This window comes from Pan paniscus, chromosome 12, assembly GCF_029289425.2.
Source record: "Pan paniscus chromosome 12, NHGRI_mPanPan1-v2.0_pri, whole genome shotgun sequence".
NCBI lineage: Eukaryota > Metazoa > Chordata > Mammalia > Primates > Hominidae > Pan > Pan paniscus.
In genome coordinates this window covers 55387208-55410545 of record NC_073261.2, presented here as the reverse complement: position 1 = coordinate 55410545, position 23338 = coordinate 55387208, and the positions used below count along the sequence as shown (strand labels likewise).

General features: G+C 52.3%; 2 protein-coding genes across 5 annotated transcripts; one reads left to right on the top strand and one right to left on the bottom strand.

Moving 5' to 3' along the window:
* Window positions 1-1256: 1256 nt before the first annotated feature.
* ANKRD53 (ankyrin repeat domain 53) lies at window positions 1257-8158 on the top strand. Of its 4 annotated transcripts, XM_055107808.2 has the most exons (7): window positions 1257-1559; window positions 1760-2006; window positions 2324-2523; window positions 4598-4762; window positions 5238-5358; window positions 6784-6910; window positions 7272-8158. In XM_055107808.2, coding segments are annotated over exons 1-7 (1032 nt in total). In that variant the 5' UTR covers window positions 1257-1389; the 3' UTR covers window positions 7274-8158. The 4 variants fall into 4 exon arrangements, with proteins under 4 accessions (XP_054963783.1, XP_003831002.1, XP_034809246.1 ...); XM_003830954.5 differs by lacking the exon at window positions 6784-6910; XM_034953355.3 differs by having other exon boundaries at window positions 6784-8158.
* A 443-nt stretch (window positions 8159-8601) lies between these two features.
* On the bottom strand, window positions 8602-17503 carry TEX261 (testis expressed 261). Its single transcript, XM_003830956.5, has 6 exons — window positions 17315-17503; window positions 16323-16402; window positions 14460-14613; window positions 12406-12473; window positions 11572-11674; window positions 8602-11374 (listed from the first exon to the last, which is right to left on the bottom strand). The coding sequence occupies exons 1-6, from the start codon at window positions 17382-17384 to the stop codon at window positions 11259-11261; spliced, it is 591 nt and encodes a 196-aa protein (XP_003831004.1). The 5' UTR covers window positions 17385-17503; the 3' UTR covers window positions 8602-11258.
* Between the last annotated feature and the right edge of the window lie 5835 nt (window positions 17504-23338).

Genomic DNA, 23338 nt, shown 5'->3' with positions numbered 1-23338 from the left:
AGTGAAACAGGAGTGTGACCGCTGAAGTACAGCATCACAGGGAGATGTTTAGGCCTCCAGATAACTGTGGGCGGGCCTGACTGATGTCAAGCCCTCCACAAAAGGTGGTGGAGTAAAGTCTTCTCTAAACTCCCCCTGGGAAAGGGAGACTCCCTTTCCCAGTCTGCTAAGTAGCGGGTGCTTTTCCTTTGCATTGATGCTACCGCTAGACCACGGTCCGCCAGACCGGGTCCGCCAGACCACTGTCCACTTGGTAACCGGCGTCTTCCCAGACGCTGGCATTACCGCTAGATCAAGGAGCCCTCTGGTGGCCCTGTCCGGACATAACAGAAGGCTCGCACTCTTGTCTTCTGGTCACTTCTCACTATGTCCCTCTGGTTCCTATCTCTCTATGGCCTGGTTTTTCCTAGGTTATGATTATAGAGCGAGGATTATTACAATATTGGAATAAAGAGTAATTGCTACAAACTAATGATTAACGATATTCATATATAATCACGTCTATGATCTAGATCTAGATCTAGTATAACTCTTGTTATTTTGTATATTTTATTATATTGGAACAGCTCGTGCCCTCGGTCTCTTGCCTTGGCACCTGGGTGGCTTGCCGCCCACAGAAACTAAGTCAGATAACTTGCCAAAAGCCACACTGCTGATGTGCAGCGCACCCGCTTCACTGCAGGTGGAAGTGGAAGTGAATAATAACCTTCCTGGAAGGCAGTCTGCAAGCCCATATTGACAGCTGAAAAATATTCATTCCCTTTCACCTAGTGATTCGACTCCCAGGAATCCATTCTAAGAAAACAACCAGAGTTGAGCCATTTCGTTCTTGGCAGCACATGTGAAACAATGGCACATCCATTATGACGCTGGGCTCTGGTTGCGTCATAATGTACGTTTAGTATGTGGAGTGACAATGGGCGCTAGCTCGTAATATAATGCTATTAATAAACGAAAAGAGATACAAAAAATAGTCATGATATGCATATATATTGCAATAAACCATGATTTCTGTGCGTGGTGGGATGGTAATTTTTAATTTCCACATTGAATATTTCTGTTTTCTACTTATTAGTTTGATAATCGGAAACAAAAGCCAAGTGTCTTTGTTTGTGTGTTTGATGCTGAGTTTCCTGGGCAGCAGGACTGGGAGGTTGAGTGGGGGTTTTGGCTCAGGCCGGGAGCAGAGCGGCGGGGGGGGAGCGGCAGGCGGGCAGGGTCCCCGGAGGCCCCGGGCTCTGCCCCTCCAGCTAGAGAGGCAGCCGAACCCTAGCGGCCTGGAAGGGGCCGGGAAACCGCGGCCAGCTGGCAAGGAGCGGCCCCCGGGGGCGGGGCGCCGGCGGGTGTGTGAGTAGCCCACCCGGCCCGGGTCCGAGTTCCAGCCCCGCGATGGCCTCCGCGGGCAGCACTGCTCGGCGGGCGGGCTCGGGAAGCTGGCACTCAGAAAGGGGAGAAGGGAGAGGTGCTCGGCCGCAGCCAACTCCAAGTGGCTCCATGCAGCAGGCGAACAAAGTCTCCTTGAAGGCCACCTGGACTGACGCGGAGTCCAAGCAGCCCAGGTGGATAGCGGGAGAAGGTGTCCCGGCTGCGGGGAGCGAGAACCCGGCCCAGCGCCTCCCTGGTGGGCAGGGCCTGGAGCGGGTGGGGGCGGAGGCTGCGGCCCGAGAAGCCCGCAGAGACAGGCTGGGGCTAGGGATCGCCTCCCGAGAGGTGCCCGGGCCGTGGCCCAGAGTCGCTTCCCCACTGCCCCGCCCTCCAGCCAGCCCCTGCCCGACCTCGCAGACCACCTCAGTGCGCAGGCGACTGCCCTCGCCACGCCGCGCCGCCCTGCCTCGTTCACCCCGCCCCGCGCTGAACCCAGCCCCAGCGAGGAGTCCGACCAGACGGCAATCGACCAGACGGCGATCGGGAGCTACTACCAGCTGTTCGCAGCGGCTGTGGGCAACGTGGAATGGCTGCGATTCTGTCTGAACCAGAGCCTCAGGGAAATCCCCACCGACGACAAGGTAAGGTCTTGAGTGTTGGGGCAAAGACCGAGGTCCCTCTCCCGCTACGCTGCTCGGAGTGGTCACCTGGAGAAGAGATATCCTTTTCTGGGTAGATCTTCCTAATTTAACTCATCTTCTGGCTGTGGAAGGACCATTTTGGGGGCAGGGAGGTTGGGTGGGCTGATGAACACACACTGGTTAATTAGCAAAAGGGTGTGAGCATTCCTGGGGACACAGGGAAGAAAGTGAAGGTAACCCCAATAAATTTATATAAATTGTGGACCCTGGGACCTCAGTCCCACTCAGCCTCCTCCTGCCTGCTCTGAACCTCACAGGGCTTCACTGCCATCCACTTCGCCGCCCAATGGGGCAAGCTTGCATGCCTGCAGGTCCTGGTAGAGGAGTACAAGTTTCCCGTGGACCTGCTGACCAACAATAGCCAGACACCCCTGCACCTCGTCATCCACAGGGACAACACCACTGTGGCCCTCCCCTGCATCTACTACCTGCTGGAGAAAGGCGCAGACCTCAATGCGTGAGTCCAGCCTGCTTCAGGAGGGAGGCTTCGGGCATGGGCATGGGCACAGCCCTACTTCCAGGCAGGCAAATCCATGCAGGACAAGCAGAGGGGTTGCTGGAGGTGACAAGGATTGGGTCCCACACAAAGCAGTCAGGAATCCACATGGTGTAATAAAGAGACTGGGCTTTAGCCGGGCATGGTGGCTCATGCCTATAATCCCAACACTTTGGAAGGCCGAGGCAGGCGGATCACCTGAGGTCAGGAGTTCAACACCAGCATGACCAACATGGAGAAACCCCATCTCTACTAAAAATACAAAATTAGCAGGGCGTGGTGGCGCATGCCTGTAATCCCAGCTATTCGGGAGGCTGAGGCAGGAGAATTGCTTGAACCCAGGAGGTGGAGGTTGCGGTGAGCTGAGATGGTGCCATTGTACTTCAGCCCGGGCAACAAGAGAGAGACTCCGTCTCAAAAAAAAAAAAAAAAAAAGATTGGCCTTTAACAGACCTAGTCTACATCCCAGCTCTGCAACTTGCTAGCAGACAGCAGGACCTTAGGCAAGTCACTCAACCTCTATGCCCCAGTACTCTGGCTCCCAAACTTAGGTGTACATTGGAATTACCTAGGGAGCTTAAAAAATATGAACACCTGGCCGGGTGGCATGGTGGCATAGTACCAGCTACTTGGGAGGCTGAGGCAGGAGAATCGCTTGAACCCGGGAGGTGGAGGTTGCAGTGAGCCGAGATTGCACCAATGCACTCCAGCCTGGCAATAGAGCGAGACTGTCTCAAAAAATAAAAAATAAAAAAAATTAGGCTGGCCGCAGTGGCTCACGCCTGTAATCCCAGCACTTTGGGAGGCTGGGGCGAGCGGATCACGAGGTCAGGAGATCAAGAACATCCTGGCTAACATGGTGAAACCCCGTCTCTACTAAAAATACAAAAAAGTTAACCGGGCGTAGTGGCGGGTGCCTGTTGTCCCAGATACTTGGGAGGCTGAGGCAGGAGAATGGCGTGAACCTGGGAGGCAGAGCTTGCAGTGAGCCAAGATCGTGCCACTGCACTCCAGCCTGGGCGACAGAGCGAGACTCCGTCTAAAAAAAAAAAAAATTAAAAAATATAAACACCTGTGTTCCAATCCAAAGGCTGTGATTTAATGGGTCTGTGGTGTGACCTGGGCTTGAGAAGTCAGAAAAGATCCCCAGGTGCTTCTAACTTGCAGCTAAGTTTGGGAATCTCTGTCTCAGTGTCTTCAACTGAAACTTGGGAGAATAGCAGTACCTATCACATGGGACTACTGTGATCACTGAAAAGTGCATGGCATATAGGAGACTGCATTCATTCAAAGTATCAAGTATGCACTATGTGCTAAGCACTATGCTAGAGTCACAGAAATGGTCCCTCTCCTCATGAAGCTGACATTCTAGTAAAGGAGCAGACAGTGAATTAGCAAACAAATAAATGAACAAAATCCTGACAGAGCATGGGAAGTGGTTATGAAAAAAATAAACGGGGTGATGGTGTAGGGGGTAAAGCAGGTAGGGGGAGGATCTATTTTGGATGAAGCAATCACCTCTAAGGAGGTGACATTTAAATTGGAACCTGAAGACAGAGTGAGCCAGCCATGCAAAGAGCCAGGGAAAAGTGTTCCAGGTAGAGGTAACATCATATGCAAAGACCATGTGTTGGGAAAGAGTGGGCAAGGTCAAAGGATAAGACCGAGGAGGTTAGGCCCAGGTCATGCAGATCTTGTGGGCATACGGAATCTGGTGAGGCATAGGGAAAGGGCAGGGGGCTGGTTGGTTTAAGAGTGGATGAGGTTAGTGGTCTCTGAACCAAGCCAGCTCTCCTTCCAGCAGTTCTTAACTGTCACATACCTTCTAAAGTCAGATTTTTACTGTTCACTTAGTCCAATTCCTCCCTTTACAGTAAAGGAAATTGAGGTGCCAAAAGGGACAGACATAGCTAGGATCACCCAGTGGACTGATGGTAGAGCAGGGCTTGGAAACTGGTGTGTCCATCTATCTGATGGACAGATGCTCTTTGTCTTTCCTTTCTGCCCTTATCCCCACTGGTGGGGCCTTCCACAGTCAGACATGCAACGGCTCCACGCCCCTGCACCTGGCAGCCCGTGACGGCTTGCTGGACTGTGTGAAGGTCCTGGTGCAGAGTGGCGCCAACGTCCATGCCCAAGATGCCATGGGCTACAAACCCATTGACTTCTGCAAAATATGGAACCACCGTGCCTGTGCCCGGTGAGAGTGTGAGAACCACCTGGAGCCTGCCCACCCCCTTCCCCTCCCCCAGCCTTTTCCCTAGGGCCCTCACCACAGCTGAGCCTTTAAGGGGAGGGTTGGGAAGCCAGACAGCTGGAGGATGCGCCTACTGCCCAGGATATTTTGGATGAGGCAATCACCTCATCACCTGGGCTGGGGGGTAAGTCTGCCCAGGTCCCCTGCTCTCTGGGTTGATCACTGCCCTCCTTTCCTGCCCTGGGGCCCCTGGCTCCTCAGCAGAGGGTGGTGACCAGGTCATCAAGGACTTTCGTCTTTCACCTAAAGGAAGTAGGGAGCCAGAGGGCCCCGGGCAATGGGGATGGCTCATCTTGCTCCTCTCCCTCTGGCCACTCCCCTCATCCCCATCCAAGCCCTCAGCAGCAGCCAGTCTTCCCAGCCCAGGTGGAAGCTCTGTCACTGTGGGATGACACCCCCGCCCTGACCTTGGCACCAGGTTCTTGAAGGATGCCATGTGGAAAAAGGACAAGAAGGACTTTGCCCGTGAGATGACGAAAATGAAGATGTTCAAGAGCCAGCTGACCCTCATGGAGCACAACTACCTGATTGAGTATCAAGTAAGGGGGACAGCAGGGGGGCCAGGGGACAGCTGCTATCCAGGCATGTGAGCAGAGGGGGCAGTGACCCACATATTGTGGAGGAGTGGCTAGAAGCACTCCCACCCTGAAAGAGCCACCCTTTCGCCTGTACTCCCACCGGGCACTCTGACTGAAATTCGGCTCTTTTAAATAAGCCAGTCTTTTGGTCAAAAGTCTTATCCTGTGTTAGAAAGCCAATTTAAGCAAGCTTAAATTCGCAAGTATTTCTGGGCCCCTCCTAGTGTACTGCCTCTTTCAGGATGAGAACCTTCAATGAGACCAAGGCCCTGCCTGTAACTGGGGCTCACACTCTGGTTAAAAAGATCCACCCTTCCTTCCAGCAGGCACTGGGCATTCACTCTGTGCTAGGAACCTGCTAGACCCTGAGGTCTAAAGATGAACAATATGTGGTCCCCATGCTCAAGGAGCTTAGAGTCTAGCAGAGGAGGCAGGTTACAGGCCCATCAAGGAGGAGAGGGTCCAGGAGGGTGTCAGGAGGCATGATGCTTAAGAGGAGTCTTGAAAGATGCGCAGCAGTTGGCTATATGAAGGAGGGAAGGGCTAACCAGGCATAAAGAGCAGCCGCATGGAAAGGCATAGAGGAACCTGGGAACATGATGTATGCAGAGAATGAAAACTCAGAGCAGCTGGGGATCAGATGTAAGTTGGAGGCTGACAAGATTTGGCAGGAGCCCACATCAGTGAAGGACCTTGGCTGGGGAAGAAAGGGGATTTTAAGCAGGTGTAATTACATAGGGTGCAAAACCCAGAAAACTCAGAAGATACTGGGAATCTTAAGTGAATCCTGAAGTGGGGAGGGCTTTGGGGCTGCTGACTCTGGCACACCAGGTCTGTTTCAGTTCCATTTCTCTCCAGTTCTCAGCCCTATCCTCCTCTGATGTCAGGGTCACCAGTCCTCAGAGTCACACACTGTCCAGAGGAGGCAAGGCCCATCTGTTTCCTGTAGCTCTAACCTTTTCCAGAAGCTCCTTGCATCTTCCCTCATCTCTTATGGCCTCAATTCGATCAAGTGTCCATTCTCGTTCCTTTAGCTAGAACTAAAGGAAAGCCATATGCTGACTGACTTAGGTCTGGGGCAAGGTCTGATGGAATTATGATGATTGGCTTAGCCCAATCAGAGCCTGCGCCTGGAGCTGGGTCAATCTCCAAAGCCTCTGATTGCTTAGCAACAGTCTGGGATAGTGAGACAATGGCGGTGGGGGAGGTTCTATGACAATATATGGAAGGCTCCGTGGAGGCAAGGACAGAGCTAGATTGAGTTGCTGCCACCGGGCCTGGAGAGCCAGCCAACTGTATCCTCCCTACATGACTTCTCAAGGCCCACCACTTCCAAGAAGCGTGTCCACATCAGGCCATCCAGTCCTTTCTGCTTTCTCTTTCCAGGGTCAAGGATGCAGTGTGCACTTCCCATTTGCCTTTTCCCCCATCACACCAGAGACTCTCCTATGGCAGGACATGTCTCTACTATCAGACTGTGGATTCCTTTGGAGAAGAAGGGAATTGTGTTTCTGTAAGACTTGAGGTTTTCCCTAGGGCAGGGACTGTGTCTCCCATGTCAAGTTGGAGTCTCACCTAGGGCAGAGGCTACATCTCTCCCATCAGATTGGAGATCCCCCCTTTGGGAGAGGTGCTTTGTCTCCCCACTCAGCCCAGGGGCTCCCTTATGGAAAAAGTTGTCTCCCCCATCGGAACACCGGCTCCCATAAGACAGGTGTTGCTTCCATCAGACTCAGACTTTCCCTCCCATCAGACTCAGAGCTTCCCTCATCCTTCAGACTGTGGTTTCCGAAAGCTACAGCCACAGGATCTCCTTGCACAGAAGCAGAGGGCAGCAGTCCTCCATGACTCTCTTGTGCTCTCTGTTGTTGCAGAAAGAGCACAAAGTTCTCAGAGAAGCTGCTATCAGAAAGTGGCTCCACGGCAAGCTGCACCCAGGCCACTCTCTGGTCTCCAATACCAAGCAAGCCCGGGCCACCGCCCTCTCCAAGACCCCAGAGCAACGGGAATCGCAGCGTTCCAGGAGCTTCCACCCCTCTGTGGAGGCGCGTCTGCAATGCATTCCACAGCCCACGGAGATGCCCAAGCCCATCTACAGGAAGCCCACGGTCAAGCGGCCCACGATGTGGAATGTTAGCAACAACCCCGCCAGACCCCCCACCACCCAGATCAGCCACTCGCAGGGCATCCGCCTGGGCGTGCATCCAGACCCCACTCCGGAGCACGACTTCAGCAGCTTCCTGGAGGTGAGGCCTGATGGGCACGGCGGTGCGCGGCTGCACACAGTGGACGGCCACTGGGTGGCGCCCGTGCCGCGGCTGCCTTTTGAGGTGCTGCTGCGCATGCTGTGCCCACGTGTATGGCCATACAGAATGAAGGTGCCCCAGGGCTTTTACCCCATCAGCATGAGGGAAGTGCCCAGGAAGCGGCACCTGGGTGACAACACCTTCTGGACCGACACTCTGGCCATGAACCTGCGTGACACATTCGATGAAGCCTTCCTGGCAGCTGTGCGATCTCATCAAGGACTCCCCACCCTGCACTCCCCACAAACCAACCCATAAAGTTATTATGGCTACCTCTCCCCCGAGGCAGCCCAGTGAAGGCTGAAGTGTGGCAATTCACGTTGTGGGTGGCGAGGAAAGGGGGAGGGGTGCCTATGGGCTTCCCACTCCCAAGCTCGAGGAGTCACCCTTCCCAATCAAAAGCCCAGACCCCAGGCCTCCCTTTTCTCTGCAAATAAATCTCTTGGCACCCCCCCACCGCCGCCAGGAAATCCAAGTTAGGTTCAGAGTGGGGGGTCAGACACTATTCTTCACCTTGGCATTGTAAAAGTTGTCACATTTTGGCACCCCCACTGCCCTCCCAGCCCTAAGGGCCCAGGCTTCCAGGATGGAAGGACCCACTGGGAAATTCTGTTTCTTGTTCAGATTAAGCCCTTCCTGCTGCAGGCTCTAAGCTGAGACCCAGAATGGGGTGGAGGGCAACTAATATGTCCCCCTGGCACGGGCTTCCCTGCTACTCTGGGCTGCCATCCTTATTCCCAGCGGCTACTGAGGTTTCTGCAGTTCAGGGAGGCATGGGCAGTACATCAAGGGAGGGGAGGGATGTGTGGTTTCCATTCGAGTCTATGAAAGCACTTGTACTTCCTCCAGGAAGTTAACTGGCTTCCCTGTATCCCCTTGTACACATCACTACAATTCATTCATTAAACAAACATTTATTGAGTGCTTTCTAGGTGCCAGGCACCAAGCCAGGCACTGTTAATACAAAAATTCCAACACAATCCTTGCCCTCAAGGAGCTTACAGTCTACTGGGGAGATGACCATTAGGCAGGCAAATGAGCCCAGAGTGATCTGTGTAGTATGCCAGGGTGGGGGTCGGGAGGAGAGGGTATAGCCAAAGCTCCTTGGAGGAAGTCAAGTCTAAGTTGAGATTTGACAGAGAAAGTACCCTTTCTCTGTGACCAAAAGAAAGGAGGAATCAGAGTGGCAATGGAGAGCCACTGCATCTCTGGATACAGGAGGCTGGGACCCAGAATGCAAGAAGGCAAGTGATGAGACCAGAGAGGTGAGCAGGGACAAGGACACCATGAGTCTCACAAGCCATGCTGAGGGGTCCAGACTTTATCCTGAGAGCAGCAGGGAGCCAAGGAAGGTTTTAGGCCAGAGAGTGACTTGATCAACTATGCAATGCATTTTAGGAAGATAGCTCTGGCCACATGATAGAGAAGCAGTAGGAGGCTGTCACGATAATCCAGGTGAAAGCTGATGACAGTGGGAGTGGCTCAAATCAAGAGATGTTAAGGTAGACCTGACCGTTTTGAGAGACTGGATGTGGTGGGCAGAAAGAGAAAACAGGAATAGAATAAGTTTCCTGTCTGGCTCCTGAGTGATCTCGGGGTCAAGGGAAGTACCCAGAAGGGGCAGGTTTGCAGAAGACAGCAAGTACCATCTGGGCCATGGACCTGAATTGTCTGTGCACCTAGAGGGCAGCAAAACTGTGGTTCAGGTGATCAGGAAGGATGTTGGGGCTGGAGGTCAACTCTAAATTCCTCACCATCCTTGAAACCATCCAGATGGATGGGCTTCCCTAGGGAGCCCACAGCAGAACCCTGAAAGACCCTACTGTGCATGGGCAAGTGGAGAAGCCTGCACGGAAGCCTGAAAGGAACAGCCAGGGAGGTAAGACAACTAGCCACAGAGGTGCCAGGGAAGTGCCATCCAAGAAGCAAGGGGTGATCAGCCATGTCAAATGCTGCCCACATCCAGTAAGACAGGAAAGGGGTCTGCTGGATTTAGCAACCCCTGGGAGAACACTGGCAGTAGAGTGGAGGGGGCGAAGCCACATCATCAAGGTGAGGGACCAAGCAGCAGAGGGAGGAAAGTAGGGCCAGCTGTCAGCCCAATGGGAGGATGATGCAGGCTGCCAGTATCCCCTGCCTTGTCTATCCTGGTGTGCAGAAGAGAAAAGGGCCTGGCAATCTCGTTCACACTAAGAGGAGACCAACATGTGCTCTTCCTCTCAGGGAAAGGGGAAAGCTGGTATTCTTAAGAGAAGGTAAATGCTAAAGCCAAGGAAATGAAGGGCTATGATGGAACTCCAGGCATGATATAGAGGAAATATTTTCAAGCACAGGGGTTTTTCCAGTGGCTTAAATGTATCACATGTGTACAGTTCATCTCTGTACCTGCCAGCCTCACTTTGAGGTATAGAACATGGCCAGAAATGGCTCTCATAGGGACTTCATTCCGATATGTACTGTTGAGCACTTGCAAGGCACTATAGTTGGAGTGCAAGGTCAACAAATGCAGGTCTGTGCCCAAGACCTGGCCTGCCTTCTTAGAAGGCAGATATATCGCCCCAGGAGCCAAGAGCGCACAGAAGGGCCAGGCCTTGGATGCTCTTAGAGTGACAAACAGCTTCTCCCATGAGTCCCATTTCTTTAAAAACAGGCTGCCTGGAAGCTAATTTTTATTTTGTTTCTCCTTGAGCCTAAGATAGTATTCAGCCAGAAACCACTCCTTTTCCCAGAGGAAGATTTATAAATAGGATATTGTAGATGTTCTTCTGAAAATCTAGCCCAGTCCTAAATTGTCCCCTCTCCTACTCCCAGTTTGACAGTCACGGAGCCTTGGGGAAAGAGATGGAAGAGAGTGCATCAGAGAGGCTGCCTATAGCCCCACTTCCCACTCCTTGAGCAGGCTCAGCTCCTCACCCCTGCCCCCTTCCCATTAAGGGCCACAAGAACAGTCCCTTGGGAAGGGCAAGACCCAAACCCAGAAAAGGAGTCCCTGGAGCAGAAAAGTGAGTCCAGTCCAGAGCAGAAGGTTAGCAGGAAGAAAGGAAGATGAACTGTCAGGGTATTAAGGCAAGCAGTGCCACCTAGAAGCGAAGCTTTATTCAAACGGAAATCCGCACTTGGACAGAAATCACCGTTCAACAGCAAAAACTATTTCTGTTGGACATGCCAAGCCATGGCCCCTCCCCATGGCCACCTGCCCAGAGAACTTGTCACCATCTGCTCTTAAGCTTCACAGACCCTGCCCTGCCTGCCCCAGCGGGGCCAGAACCTCCTGACCCACCTTGGAAGGGACAGGGGAGGACTGAGGGACCTCGGCCTCCTGGCTAAGCAGGCTCTGCCACCCTCCTTGGTGCCCTTTGAGGTTACAGCCTCTTGAAGCATCAGATCTGAGCCAAGCTGAGCCCCCCAAGGAGGGTGGGGATGGGGCTTCAGAGTTGAGGGGAGGAAAGCCAGGGCAGGTGGTAGGTGCCTTCCCGACTTCCGGTCCCCACCTGGCATAGAGGCCCAGGGGCCTGACTCTCCTGATCTTGCCCCCACATCCTGCCTGCATGGGGGTCAGTATATCTTCTGACGACTGGGTAGAATGGCCTCTTTGATGAAGGAGAAGACAACCAGGATCCCTAAGCGTTTGCCCCGCTTGCCTTTGGTGAAATAATTGGAGACGACATCATCTGTGGAGATACAGGCAAGAATATGAGAGAGAGAGAGAGAGTGTGTGTGTGTGCGCATGTGTGTGAACACGGCCCTCCCAACCCCGAGTCCAGGTGTCTCCAACACAGGGCTAGACTCAGGTTCCCTCAGTGGACCCCTGCCAACCCAGGCCTTGCTGGCTTGCCCCTACCTCGGCCCCTTACAAATCCCTTCTCACCTCCTGGCTGCATGGTAGAGGGCAGGACGTTCTCCCCGGCCGAAAGTGACACAAAAAACGCAAACGGAATTATCCACAGGCAGAAAGTGAAATAGGCCAGGACCTGGCAACAAGAGAGACTGAGAAGAGGGTGCCCCGGAGGTGCCAAGAGTGGGCTGGGTGTGGTGACTGCGTGTTGGTCAAGAGTGCACAGGGGGCCACACCTGATCTCCAAAGGGGGCCCAGGCCTGGGAAGCAGGGAACGCCACCCTCAGACATGGAAATCCTTCTGTGGGGAAAGGTGGAGGCTGAAAATGACTGAATGTGGCCACAAACCCCACATCTTGGTCGCTAGGACAAGCAACTCCCCTGGACTGAAGGAGGCAGACAAAGTGCTAAGCCATGACTGACTGACCCACACTCCCCAAAGAAGTGACCTTGCTCTTCCCAGAGGTTCAAACTGGAGCAGCAGGGTGTGGAGAAATCATGGGAGAAGAAAACCTTGGCAGCCACTGGGAAAAGCTGGGGCTCAGGGGTGCAGTCCATCCCTGCCCTGTGAGGACTGTGTCAGAGAAGGTCACCCTAGTACCCCTTCCTGACCTCAGGATGACCCCTCAAGGGGGACCCAAAGGACTCACTGAAGAAGAGCAGTGTCCTCCCCACCTCGGCCAAAGGAGCACAGTCTGTCCCCATCCACACAGCTTTCTCAAACCATCTATGTTTTGTTTTTTTCAAACATGTAATCCTTGAACAGATTCAGTTTCAAATCATAGCTAAGTTTATAAAGTAAACCATGCAAGTTCCCTTTTACTACCCTGTCCCTGTTAACAGCTGAATGTGCTGGATACTTCTTACCTCTGAGAAGGGATAATATTCTTCTGCAAAAAACTGAAATGCTAGGTAATGATTCACCACCACTAGTCCTGTTGAGGGAATGAAGAGTCAGTCAGTTTAAGGGGAATAACAGAAAGCTGTACTTTTAACTTCAAAAGGCCCTCAGAAGTTGGGAGCCTCCATGGAGTCTTAGGCCTGACTTTACACTCAACTCAGAGTAGGCTACTGCCTAGAACTGTTTCCCATCTGCTAAAATGGGAGAATGAGCCTCAACCTGCCCACTGCACAGGGCATTCTGAGTAAAATTAGAAGAAGGCTCTTTGCATGTTATAAAAGTGAGACTTCTATGTTACATAATCCAAAGCATCATGATAATGAACCTTGTTTTTAGTGGATGTGAGGGCTAAAGAAAGCTCTCCCACAGTGACAGGTGGGGAGAAATCATGGGTGTGCAGACTAGATGCCCCTAAGAGGCTCTACTCCAAACTGGGCAGCAAGGAGAAGTCCTGCTCAAATAAAAAGGCTCTCACTCCTCAGGAATAAAAGGGCAAGACTTGCTAGATGCTTTGAGGTGCAGTCTTCAGGTTCCTCAACGTTCTGGGGGAGGGGGTCCCTCCTCATCCTGCCCCCAGGTAAGGCATACCGGTGTGAACTGATACGTTCTGGACACACACACACACACACTGCCACCCCTCCTTGGTGTGTAACTGAGTTTATAAAAGAGGGCACGTGTGCATATCCTGGACACAGGCTGCTCAAGAGACAGTCATCCCTGCCGGTTCCCATGGTGAGGTGAAGGGCAGGCACCAGAAAGAACATGTCCCCTGAAACTGACTGTCCCCTCACACACACCTCACAGCAATTCCCATGTCTCCTTTCTTCTCTCCTGCCTCTCCCATTCTAAGGCAAAGACTACAGTTCTGCTATGCCTAGCCACACTCTAGGGCTAAGAGATAATGGGAGGTAGGATAGTGCCTGGTGCCCACAAGATCTTTTGGAAAAACTCTTTTAGGCATTAAAGGGCAGATCAAGGGAGTGAAGTCAGGGGAGCCTGCTGCTGAGGGGCTGGGGGCAGGACTTCTTCCCTGGACAGAGGGGCCTGGTCTCCATGGAAGGGCTTCCTAAACAAACCTCTGCTGAACAAATTCTTTGGTGAAATCACACCAACACCCAAGGAAGAAACCAGTTTTGGCTTTAACAATATGCCCTTTGTGTGGATAATATTCACTCTCCAGGCTCTCTCATAGAAATAGAAAAGTCACTCTAAAAAACCCCTAACTCCATCTGATACCCTGACTGAAAGCTAGGGTAGCCAGCAATGATGAACAGGAGCAATGGCAATCTTGGCAACCAAAATACTTTCCGAAGCCTTTTCCAGGAATATCTGTAAATACCTATATGCACCTACTATATGCCCACTGAGTCTCCCAATAGTTCTTTCAGAAACATCCTCTCTGAATACATGGAGAAGCTAAGGCCCAGAGAGGGCCAATGATTCCCCAGGGTCAGAAAGTGGTGGCAGGGCAACGCCAAGAAGACTGGGTCCTCCACATCCAGGCTCAAGCCCGAGGCAGCGGCAGCCAGTGAGAATGAGATGAGAAGCTGCAGCCCCCAGGAGGCATTCACACCAGGCCAGAGTCTGCAAGGTGCTCACAGCCCCATGAGGCTCCAGTCCTAACCATGACTTTGGGTCAGAGGACTGGACGGACAGCTGCCTGCCTACCGGAAGGGCTTTGGGCTTTTTCTGGCCAAGTGGTTTTTTTGAGGCTGGAACTGCTCAGTTGGGGGCCCTGCCTCAGCCAATCCACAACCTCTTCTTTCCCAAACTCTCCTTCAAACTTACCTCTCTGGGAAAGCCCTCCCTGTCTGAGTCCCCAGCCCCAACAAATTCTATTCACTAGAGCCAAGGTGGGCTCTAGAGTCCTCAGCAGTAAGAACCGCATCTTCCCAACTAGCCTGGCTTCCTGGAGGACTTCAACAGCTGGCTTCCTTTTTCTGTATCCCCTTTAGTGCCCAGGATGGAGATGGGCACACCCAACCACATCAGCTGCCTCCCCAACTCTGTCCCCTCTCACCACACGACAGGATGAAGTTAGGCGAGGTCAGCATGATGAAGGGGAAGGTCTGGAGGAGGCCAAAGTAGACGAGGTTGGTGAATAGGCCCACTCCAATCATGCTGGTGGGGAAGCGCTCAAAGACGTAGAGGCCAATCAGTACAGCGGTGGAGAACTGAAACAACCAGAGGCAGACAGTGCAGGGCGCTTCTTCCAGGCAATGTTCCTGGACTCACCAACCCCCAGCCCGCTCTGGGCAGCACTAGGTTCATGCTTCAATCTCCTCATTTCACAGGTCTGGCCTCCCCAACTAGGTTCTCTGCTCCCAAAAGGCAACATTTTTTTTTTTTTTTTGAGACGGAGTCTCACTCTGTCATCCAGGCTGGAGTGCAGTGGCACGATCTCCTGGATTCAAGCAATTCTCTTGCCTCAGCCTCCTGAGTAGTTGGGACTACAGGCATGCACAACCACGCCCAGCTAATTTTTGTGTCTTTAGTAGAGACAGGGTTTTGCCATGTTGGCCAGGCTGGTCTCAAACTTCTGATGGCCTCCCAAAGTGCTGGGATTATAGGTGTGAGCCACCGCACCCAGCCCATTTCTCAAACTTTTTGACAGCAACCCACAGTAAGAAAAACATCTGCCAGGCGAGGTGGCTCACGCCTGGAATCCCAGCACTTTGGGAGGCCAAGGCAGGCAGATCACCTGAGGTTGGGAGTTTGTGACCAGCCTGACCAACATGGAGAAACCCCATCTCTACTAAAAATACAAAATTAGCCAGGCATGGTGGCACATGCCTATAATCCCAGCTACTCGGGAGGCTGAGGCAGGAGAATCGCTTGAACCCAGGAGGCAGAGGTTGCGGTGAGCCGAGATTGTGCCACTGCACTCCAGCCTGGGTAATAAGAGCGAAACTCCATCTCAAAAAAAAAAAGAAAAAGAAAAACATTTTACACTGTGACCCCAACACATATATACATATATATGATTCAAAGCTCAAATTTCAATTCTATTTATGTTCCTTTTTTTAAAAAATGCTGATTGTGACCTACTATACAGCCAAATAATGAATCATGCCTACAGTTTGAAAAACACTACTGATAAGTACCTACAGTTGTCAGTGCTTAGCAAATGACAGTTGGCTGAATGAAGGGCTAATTACTGTGCCAACACCCACAAGCTGGGCCTCTGGACCAGAGCTGAGGGCTATAGTCTTGCCTCCACTGTGAACTCCCAACCTCAGCCATGCCCAGAGTGCAAATGGCTGCTGACACCAGGCGACTTGAGGGGCTGTGGACGCTTTCTCTCCAATGGCACCCCTACCCCCAGCCTTTCCTGCAGCTGAAGGAAGTCTGTCCACCAGCAGTCACCCCTATGGCTTTGATATCAGTGGCAAGGACTGTGTCTTCAGTAAGAGAAGCCTCCCATGAGACCAGGGAAGGGCGAGGACAGCGAAGCTGTGCTGATCTTAGGACAAATCACTTGATCCGATTAGAAAGATGGCAATGAACATATATGCAAAACTGTCTTATGGCTCCTCTAAGTTTTAAATGCTGTGAGCAGAGCAAAGGGCTAAAGACAGCGGGAGAGAGCTAAGCAAAGTCAAATCTATGGTCTTGTCAACAGAGAAGTACACTTCGCTGTCACCTTAAGGACTAGAGCACAAGGCCTGCAGTGAAACAATGCCACTTGGGGAAGGCGGCCAGGGAAGATCTGGGCCCAGGAGTGCAGACCCAAAAGACAGCGTTCAGGGCAAGGAGGTAAGAGTGTATGCTCAGGAAACAGCAGAGACACAGGCCTCATCATCCATGCCAAACTCTCCCCACTTCCTGCTTTTGAGGCAGGGCAAAAGAGTGAGGAGGACTCCTGGAGAAAGATGCCACTTACCCAGATCATGTATTTTATGATCCTGCTGGTGGCCACTGTGTATTCTTCTATCAGTTCTGCCAGGTAATAGAGTCCAGCCGCTGCAGGGTGGGAGGCAGGGAGACTATCAGCCAGGGTCACTCCCACCATCCTGGTCACCCCTCTCTCTGCAGCCCAGTCCCCATCCACCCTTCATGGACCCCAGAAGGTCAAGAACAAACCAAACATCCCATGTGTTGCCCTTCCAAGTCTGGAGAAGTAAAACTTTCTTAGGGCAACTAAGGACAAATCTCATAAAAATCAACGAAAGTCTGCATTTGATGCCACAGTACAATGATAACCTCTGGCTCAGAAAACGGAATTTCACGTATTCAATAAACACCTGCTGGGCACTTGGCATGAGCCAGGTCCTTGGGCTGAGAATACAGCTGAACAAGACAGACAAGGGTCCTTCCCTGACCCAGCTTGGGAAAGGGAAGGGGAACAGTAGGGAGAGACAGACGAGTTCAGTGTGAGAAATGCTACTTTAGGGAAAGGACAGGGCACTGCTGGACCATCAACCCCTGTGGACTTCCCGGAAAAGATGACATCTCAACTGAGGCCGAATGGGAACTAGCCAGAGGAGAAGTGTCAAAGGTGGAGAGAGCAGGAAGTATGAAGGGCCAGAGGCGCAAAGGCGGCGGTAGGCGTTGGGGAAAAGTTCCGCGCGGCAGGCCCGCGAAGAGTGGGAGCCGCAGCGGTTAGCGGTCCGCAGGCGCGGGGGCGGCACTCGAGTCACCCTTTCTCGCGCAGTGCCGGAGCGGACTCTGTGACACCTGGAAGGAGCCACGGTCAGGCCGGGCTGCCAGGCTCGACAGGAGGGGCAGGATCAGGCGGGATGGGGTTGGGGCGGCGAAGGCCGGGAGCGCCGGGCAGTGGTCCCCCGAGTGGCTCCGAAACCCCCGCGATGCGACCCCCAACGAGCACCGATGCCGGGGCGGGAGCCCGCGCGGGCCGAGGTCGTGCAGTCTCACCGACGGCCAGCGTGATGAAGGCCACCTGGATGAAGAGCGACAGCCAGCTCAGCAGGTACATGAACCACATGGCGCCCCCACCCGCCCGCTCCCCGGCCACCGGGACGGGCCTGCGCGCTTCGGCTCCGGCGACACACAGCCGCCACCGCCGCCACCGCCGCCGCCGCGTCCCCGCCCCGCGGACGACAGGACGACGGTGCGCCGCCGCCGAGAGGAGCCCGGCCCTAGCGCTGCCCGGGGCCAGGCTCGCGCTAGCGCCGCCCGCCGGAGAGGAGGGCCAACCGCCGCTGCCCCGCCAGGATCCCCCGCTCCACTGAGGGGAATGAATGCAGACCGCTGCAGCCAGAGGGAGGCGGGACTGTGCCCAGGGGCGGAGACGACCAAGCGCCCATACTGGGGCTCGGAGTGCAGCCTCCAGTCCCTCCCTGTGCACTCCCGTACCAGCCTGGAGGTGGTCCAGGGCCGGACAGGGCCGCCCGACCGCGCCCCAGCAACCTCCCCAGAACCTGCCTCCCGGCAGGTTGCGGACAAGTCTGTCTCTTGCTATCGCAGGTGATAGGGACAAAATTATTGAATTCCTAATATGTGCCACGCTCTGTGATAAAGGCGAGGTGTGTTCTTGTCGGAAATTTGAGCAGATGATGTAAATCATTTTATAGACGGGGAAGCCGGGGCCAAAGGAAGTTGCCCTGGGTCATGCACCTAGGAAGCGGCACAATCAGGAGTTGGGGTGATTTTAATCGGTCATCCTCCGGCCTAATTCCCCTCTAGGCTGTTCTTTTGGGGTACATTCTGCACCTTTGTATCGCCTGCACCTCACCCCTTGCCGGGCACGCAGGGCGTCCGCTAGGCGCTGGATGCATTTACTACACCTCTGGGAGGGTTCCTGAGGGGCACCTGGAACTGGTTAGTCCTTGTCAACAAGTCTCCCATCTAGTGGCGGAGACAGGCATGCAAAATAAAGTATGTAGAACAAGAGTCTAGTAGGCTTATTTCAGAATCATATTTTTCCTGCATAAAAATACGTATTCCTAAAAAAAACAATTACTACGGTAATGATTTAGCAATTCTACTTCTGGGTATATACCCAAAAGAACTGAGAAAGCAGAGACATTTGTATACCAATATTCATAGCATTATTCACAATGGTCAGAAGAGGGAAGCAACCCAAATGTCCATCGGTTGACGAAAAGATAGACACAAAGTGCTATAAACATACAATGGAATATTATCTAGCCTTAAAATGAAGTGAAATTCTGACACATGCTACAACATCAATGAACCTCGAAGGCATGATGCTAAGTGAAATAAGCCAAATAGGGAAGGACACACATTGTATGATTCCACTCATATGAGGTACCCAGAGTAGTCAAAATCATGGGCAGAAAGTTAAATGGTGCTTGCCAGGGTCTGGGGGACAAAGAATGGGGAGTTACTTTTTAACGGATACAGGGTTTCAGTTTGGGAAGATGGATGGTGCTGATGGCATCACGACAGTGTGAATGTGCTTAATGTCACTGAATTGTATACAGTGTTACAGAATTGTAAAATGGTTAAAACGGTAAATTTTATGTTATGCATAGCTTCCCCCTCCCCCCAACAAAATACATAAGATTACAAAGCCCATCCTGGCTAACACGGTGAAACCCAGTCTCTACTAAAAATACAAAAAATTAGCCGGGCTTGGTGGCGGGCGCCTGTAGTCCCAGCTACTCAAGAAACTGAGGCAGGAGAAGAGCGTGAACCCGGGAGGCAGAAGTTGCAGTGAGCCGAGACTGCGCCACTGCACTCCAGCCTGGGCGACAGAGCGAGACTCCGTCTCAAGAAAAAAAAAAAAAAAATTACAAAGCAGGCTGGGCACAGTGGCTCATGCCTGTAATCTCAGTACTTTGGGAGGCTGAGGTAGGAGGATCACTTGAGGCCAGGAGTTCAAGACCAGCCTGGGCAAAGAAAAATTTTAAAATGGCCAGGCATGGTGGTGCGTACCTGTAGTCGCAGTTACTCTGGGCTGAGGCAGGAGGATTACCTGAGTCCAGGAGATGGCGGCTGCAGTGAGCTATGATTGGGCCACTGCATTCCAGCTGGGATGACAGAATGAAAACCTGTCTCAAAAAAAAAAAAAAAAAAAAATTGCAGTTGCCGGGCGCGGTGGCTCACGCCTGTAATCCCAGCACTTTGGGAGGCCGAGGCCGGAGGATCACGAGGTCAGGAGATCGAGACCATCCTGGCTAACACGGTGAAACTCTGTCTCCACTAAAAAATACAAAAAAAAAAAAATTAGCCGGGCATGGTGGCGGGCGCCTGTAGTCCCAGCTACTCAGGAGGCTGAGGCAGGAGAATGGCGTGAACCCGGGAGGCGGAGCTTGCAGTGAGCCGAGATCGCGCCACTGCACTCCAGCCTGGGGGACAGAGCGAGACTCCGTCTCAAAACAAAAACAAAAACAAAAATAAAACAAAAAAGATTACAAAGCAAACCAATTATATAGAAATGCAAGTATTAAACTATTTTTAGAAAACCAAATGTATTCTGTAATTTATGTGCCTCTCTATTAATATATGACATAAGCAGACCTATTGCAAAATCTAATAGCTACCTACCACAATGACAAAGTAGGAGTGAGGGTAAATGATATTTCAAGATATCATTAATCATATGAGAGAGTTATAGATAAAAATAGAAACTTTTCTCCTTCCAAGTTTCCAGGCGTCTTGAAATTGTCTCCCTAAATTCTATACCTGCTGACTTCTAAGGGGTCCCTGGACCCCCAGTTAAGAATACCTGAGAGATATGTATATGGAGCATGGTGGGGTGGCTCACGCCTATAATCCTAGCACTTTGGGAGGCCTAGGCAGGAGAATTACTTGAGCCTAGGAGTTCAAGATTGACCTAGACAACAAAGTGAGACCCCATCTCTACAAAAAATTTAGAAATTATCCAGGTGCAATGGTGCCGGTAGTCCTGGCTACTCGGGAGTCTGAGGTGGGAGATCGCTTGAGCCTGGGAGTTCAAGGTTGCAGTGAACCTGGTTGAACTCCTTCCCCACCAGCTCCCCAGGCCTCCCAGGAGCACAGCTTTGGGGTAGGAAGAGCTGAGGAGAGAGGTTACCGCCCGCCCCACTGCACCCTAACACATGCCATCCACCACACGATGTCCCCTCTTTAAGGTGCCACATGCTGGGGGAAATTTTTCCTGTTATGGCCCCTGTAGTTGGCAGGTGTGTTGCTTGGCACCCCACCTCTAAGATCTTGGTTCTGCAGCCTGCTAGCAAGACCAAAATTCTAGTGAGAGACAAACTGCAATGAAAAACAATGACCCCTGCTATGTCCACATAATCTATGTGTCTAGGGAAGCCAGGCCTCCCAACCTGGTTTCTACACGGTGCCTGTGCCTCACCCAAGCAGCTGCCACACAGTCCTGGCACCCCCCCATCCCTGTCACATGCCTGCGGCCCCAACTCAGGTGGCTGGGTTAAAGAGCTTCCTAGTGACAAGTCCTCAAAGGGCACTATTAATTGCCTCAGCATTGTCTTCAGCTAAACCACTAGAGGATAAAGGGCAGGGGGTGGGGCGGGGGTGAAGGGGTGGGGCTGGGGAACGACAAGAAGGAACGGGTGGGGAGGGAAGCACACACACACATGCACGCACACACACACACACACACACACACATGCATGCACACACATGCAGCAGAGCCCCTGAGCAGGGCTGCTCTAGTCCCATAGCCTGGGGCGCAGGGAGGCGGGCAGCTGGCTGATGAAAGTCCAGCCTCCCTGGGCTAGCAGTTTCTCTCCTGAGGCAGCCCCATTAGCCAGGACAGCAGAAAGCCATTCACGGTCACTCCTGTCATTAGCATAACGCGGATCACTGGAATCTCGGCTGAAGTGTCTCTCTGTCTTTATCCAAGCAGCTCCAGGGGGTCCTCCCATGACAGGAATTCCTGATGAGAAGAAAAGGTGCAGCTCTCTCTGACAAGCTGGCTCCTCTCCTCAGAAAAAAGAAAGAAACAAAGAGAAGAGGATGACATTGAATGTATCAGAGAACTAAGAAACTTCTGCCAGCCTGAGCAACTTCTCCAGCCAGGGCGACAGAGCAAGACCATGTCTCAAAAAAACAAACAAATGAAAAAAGAAATTTCTGGATCAGGAGGATGCTAGCTCTACATTCCACTTCACAACCAGGCCCTACATCAGCCTATATTTGAATACCATGGCAATTCACTACCCTACGATCTGTGAGGAAATTTTTCCTTACGCTAAACAGATTGGTCCAGTTTCCACACTTGGGACTGCCCAGAAAAAGCCTATATATCTAATATAATTTATTATAAATAGATGATATTTGTTGGACATGTCTTTTGCCAGGGACTGGGTTAGGTCCTTTATACACTCTCTTGTTTAACACCCACAATAATTCTATAAAGTAGATATTATTATTATTATTATTGAGACAGAGTCGCTCTGTCACCCAGGCTGGAGTGCAGTAGCATCATCACGGCTCACTGCAGTGTTGACATTCCCAGGCTCAGGTGATTCTCCTACCTCAGCCTCCTGAGAAGCTGGGACTACAGGAGTATGCCACCATGCCTGGCTGATTTTTGTATTTTTTCATAGAGACAAGATTTTGCTATGTTTCCCAGGCTGGTCTTGAACTCCTGGGGCTCAAGCAATCTGCCTACATCGGCCTCCCAAAGTGCTGGAATTACAGGCATTAGCCACCACACCCAGCCAAAATAGGTACCCATTAGATCCATTTTACAGAGGAGGAATCTGAGGCACAGAGAAGTTAAGTAGCAGCTAGCAAGTCCCAGGTAGGGCAATCCATACTAGTATACTCATGACACTGGACTTTCAGTGCTAACGCCAGGAAAGCCACTGGCATACTGGGACAAGTTGGTCACTCCAGGCCCCAGTCTTCCTGGCAATAGCATCCACATGCTTACCCACTGAAATACACTGCCTTGGAACGTCCATTCTTCAAATGTTTCTCACACGCACATGCATGCAGACACACACACACAATGCCCCCAAGTCTTCTTCTGGACCATGTCTCACCTTTTCATAGCCATTCTTCATTTAAGACAAGTGCCAGTCCCTTTGCCAGCCTCCTCCCTCTCTCACCAGTGTTTCCTGGGCAGCCTGTCCGTCCCTCCTGGTGCAGCTTCCCCCAGGTCTTGTGCAGAGTCAGAGTCAGATGCTGACAATCAAGGGGACCATGTCCATAGGTTGAGGGTTTGTGCCCAAAGTCCTATTTTCCTTTTTTCCTTCCCAGCAGAGCCTCTATTTTGTTTAGAGCAGCAGTGTGCCCTGCTTTTAAAAAAACAAACACAAAATAGAACAACTCTCCATATCACCCTCAGCCCAACCACTAGAGGAGGAAGGTCTGATTCTGGGGCAGTGGGTGGTGGCGGGAGGAGGAAAAGGCACAGTGAATCTCAAATCCAAAGAACACGTTAGGATGGTCTCCCTCGGGGGTCCCTCCACGCCTTGGCATTCTCCACTCCACCCAGACGGAGGGGAGAGAGCTGGGCGCTATCTTCTCTTTCTGTGGGGTTCTTGCCTCAGACACAGAATCCCCCCTCACGCATTACCACTTGCCCACCTCTCCACCTGAAAAACACCCACCCATTTTTCAAAGCCCAGTTCAAATATTTCCTGAGTAGGCCATGGAGTGTCCTCATCTCTGTGTCCACAGTTCCCAGCACAGGTCCTGGCATGAAGAGGTACGTGAGGTGGGCAGGAGTTATCCTGCCTATGGGGATGGCCTCTGAAGCCATATTTCTGCCAAGTCACCCTCCCTCCGTTAGAGGTGGAGATCCTTGACCCAAGCTGGCTAAATGGGCTTTTTCCCACAACTGGAGAGTGGACATGAGTGAGGCCGGATTGGCCTGTGTGCAGTGTGTGGCACTGAGCCATCTCGATGGCAGCTTGTGAGCCCTGTGGTGGACATTTATGCCATGTGGCAATGACAGAGGAAGCCAGTCTATGGTGAAAAGGCCCTAGCTGATGCTTGTGAGGAGGGTACAGT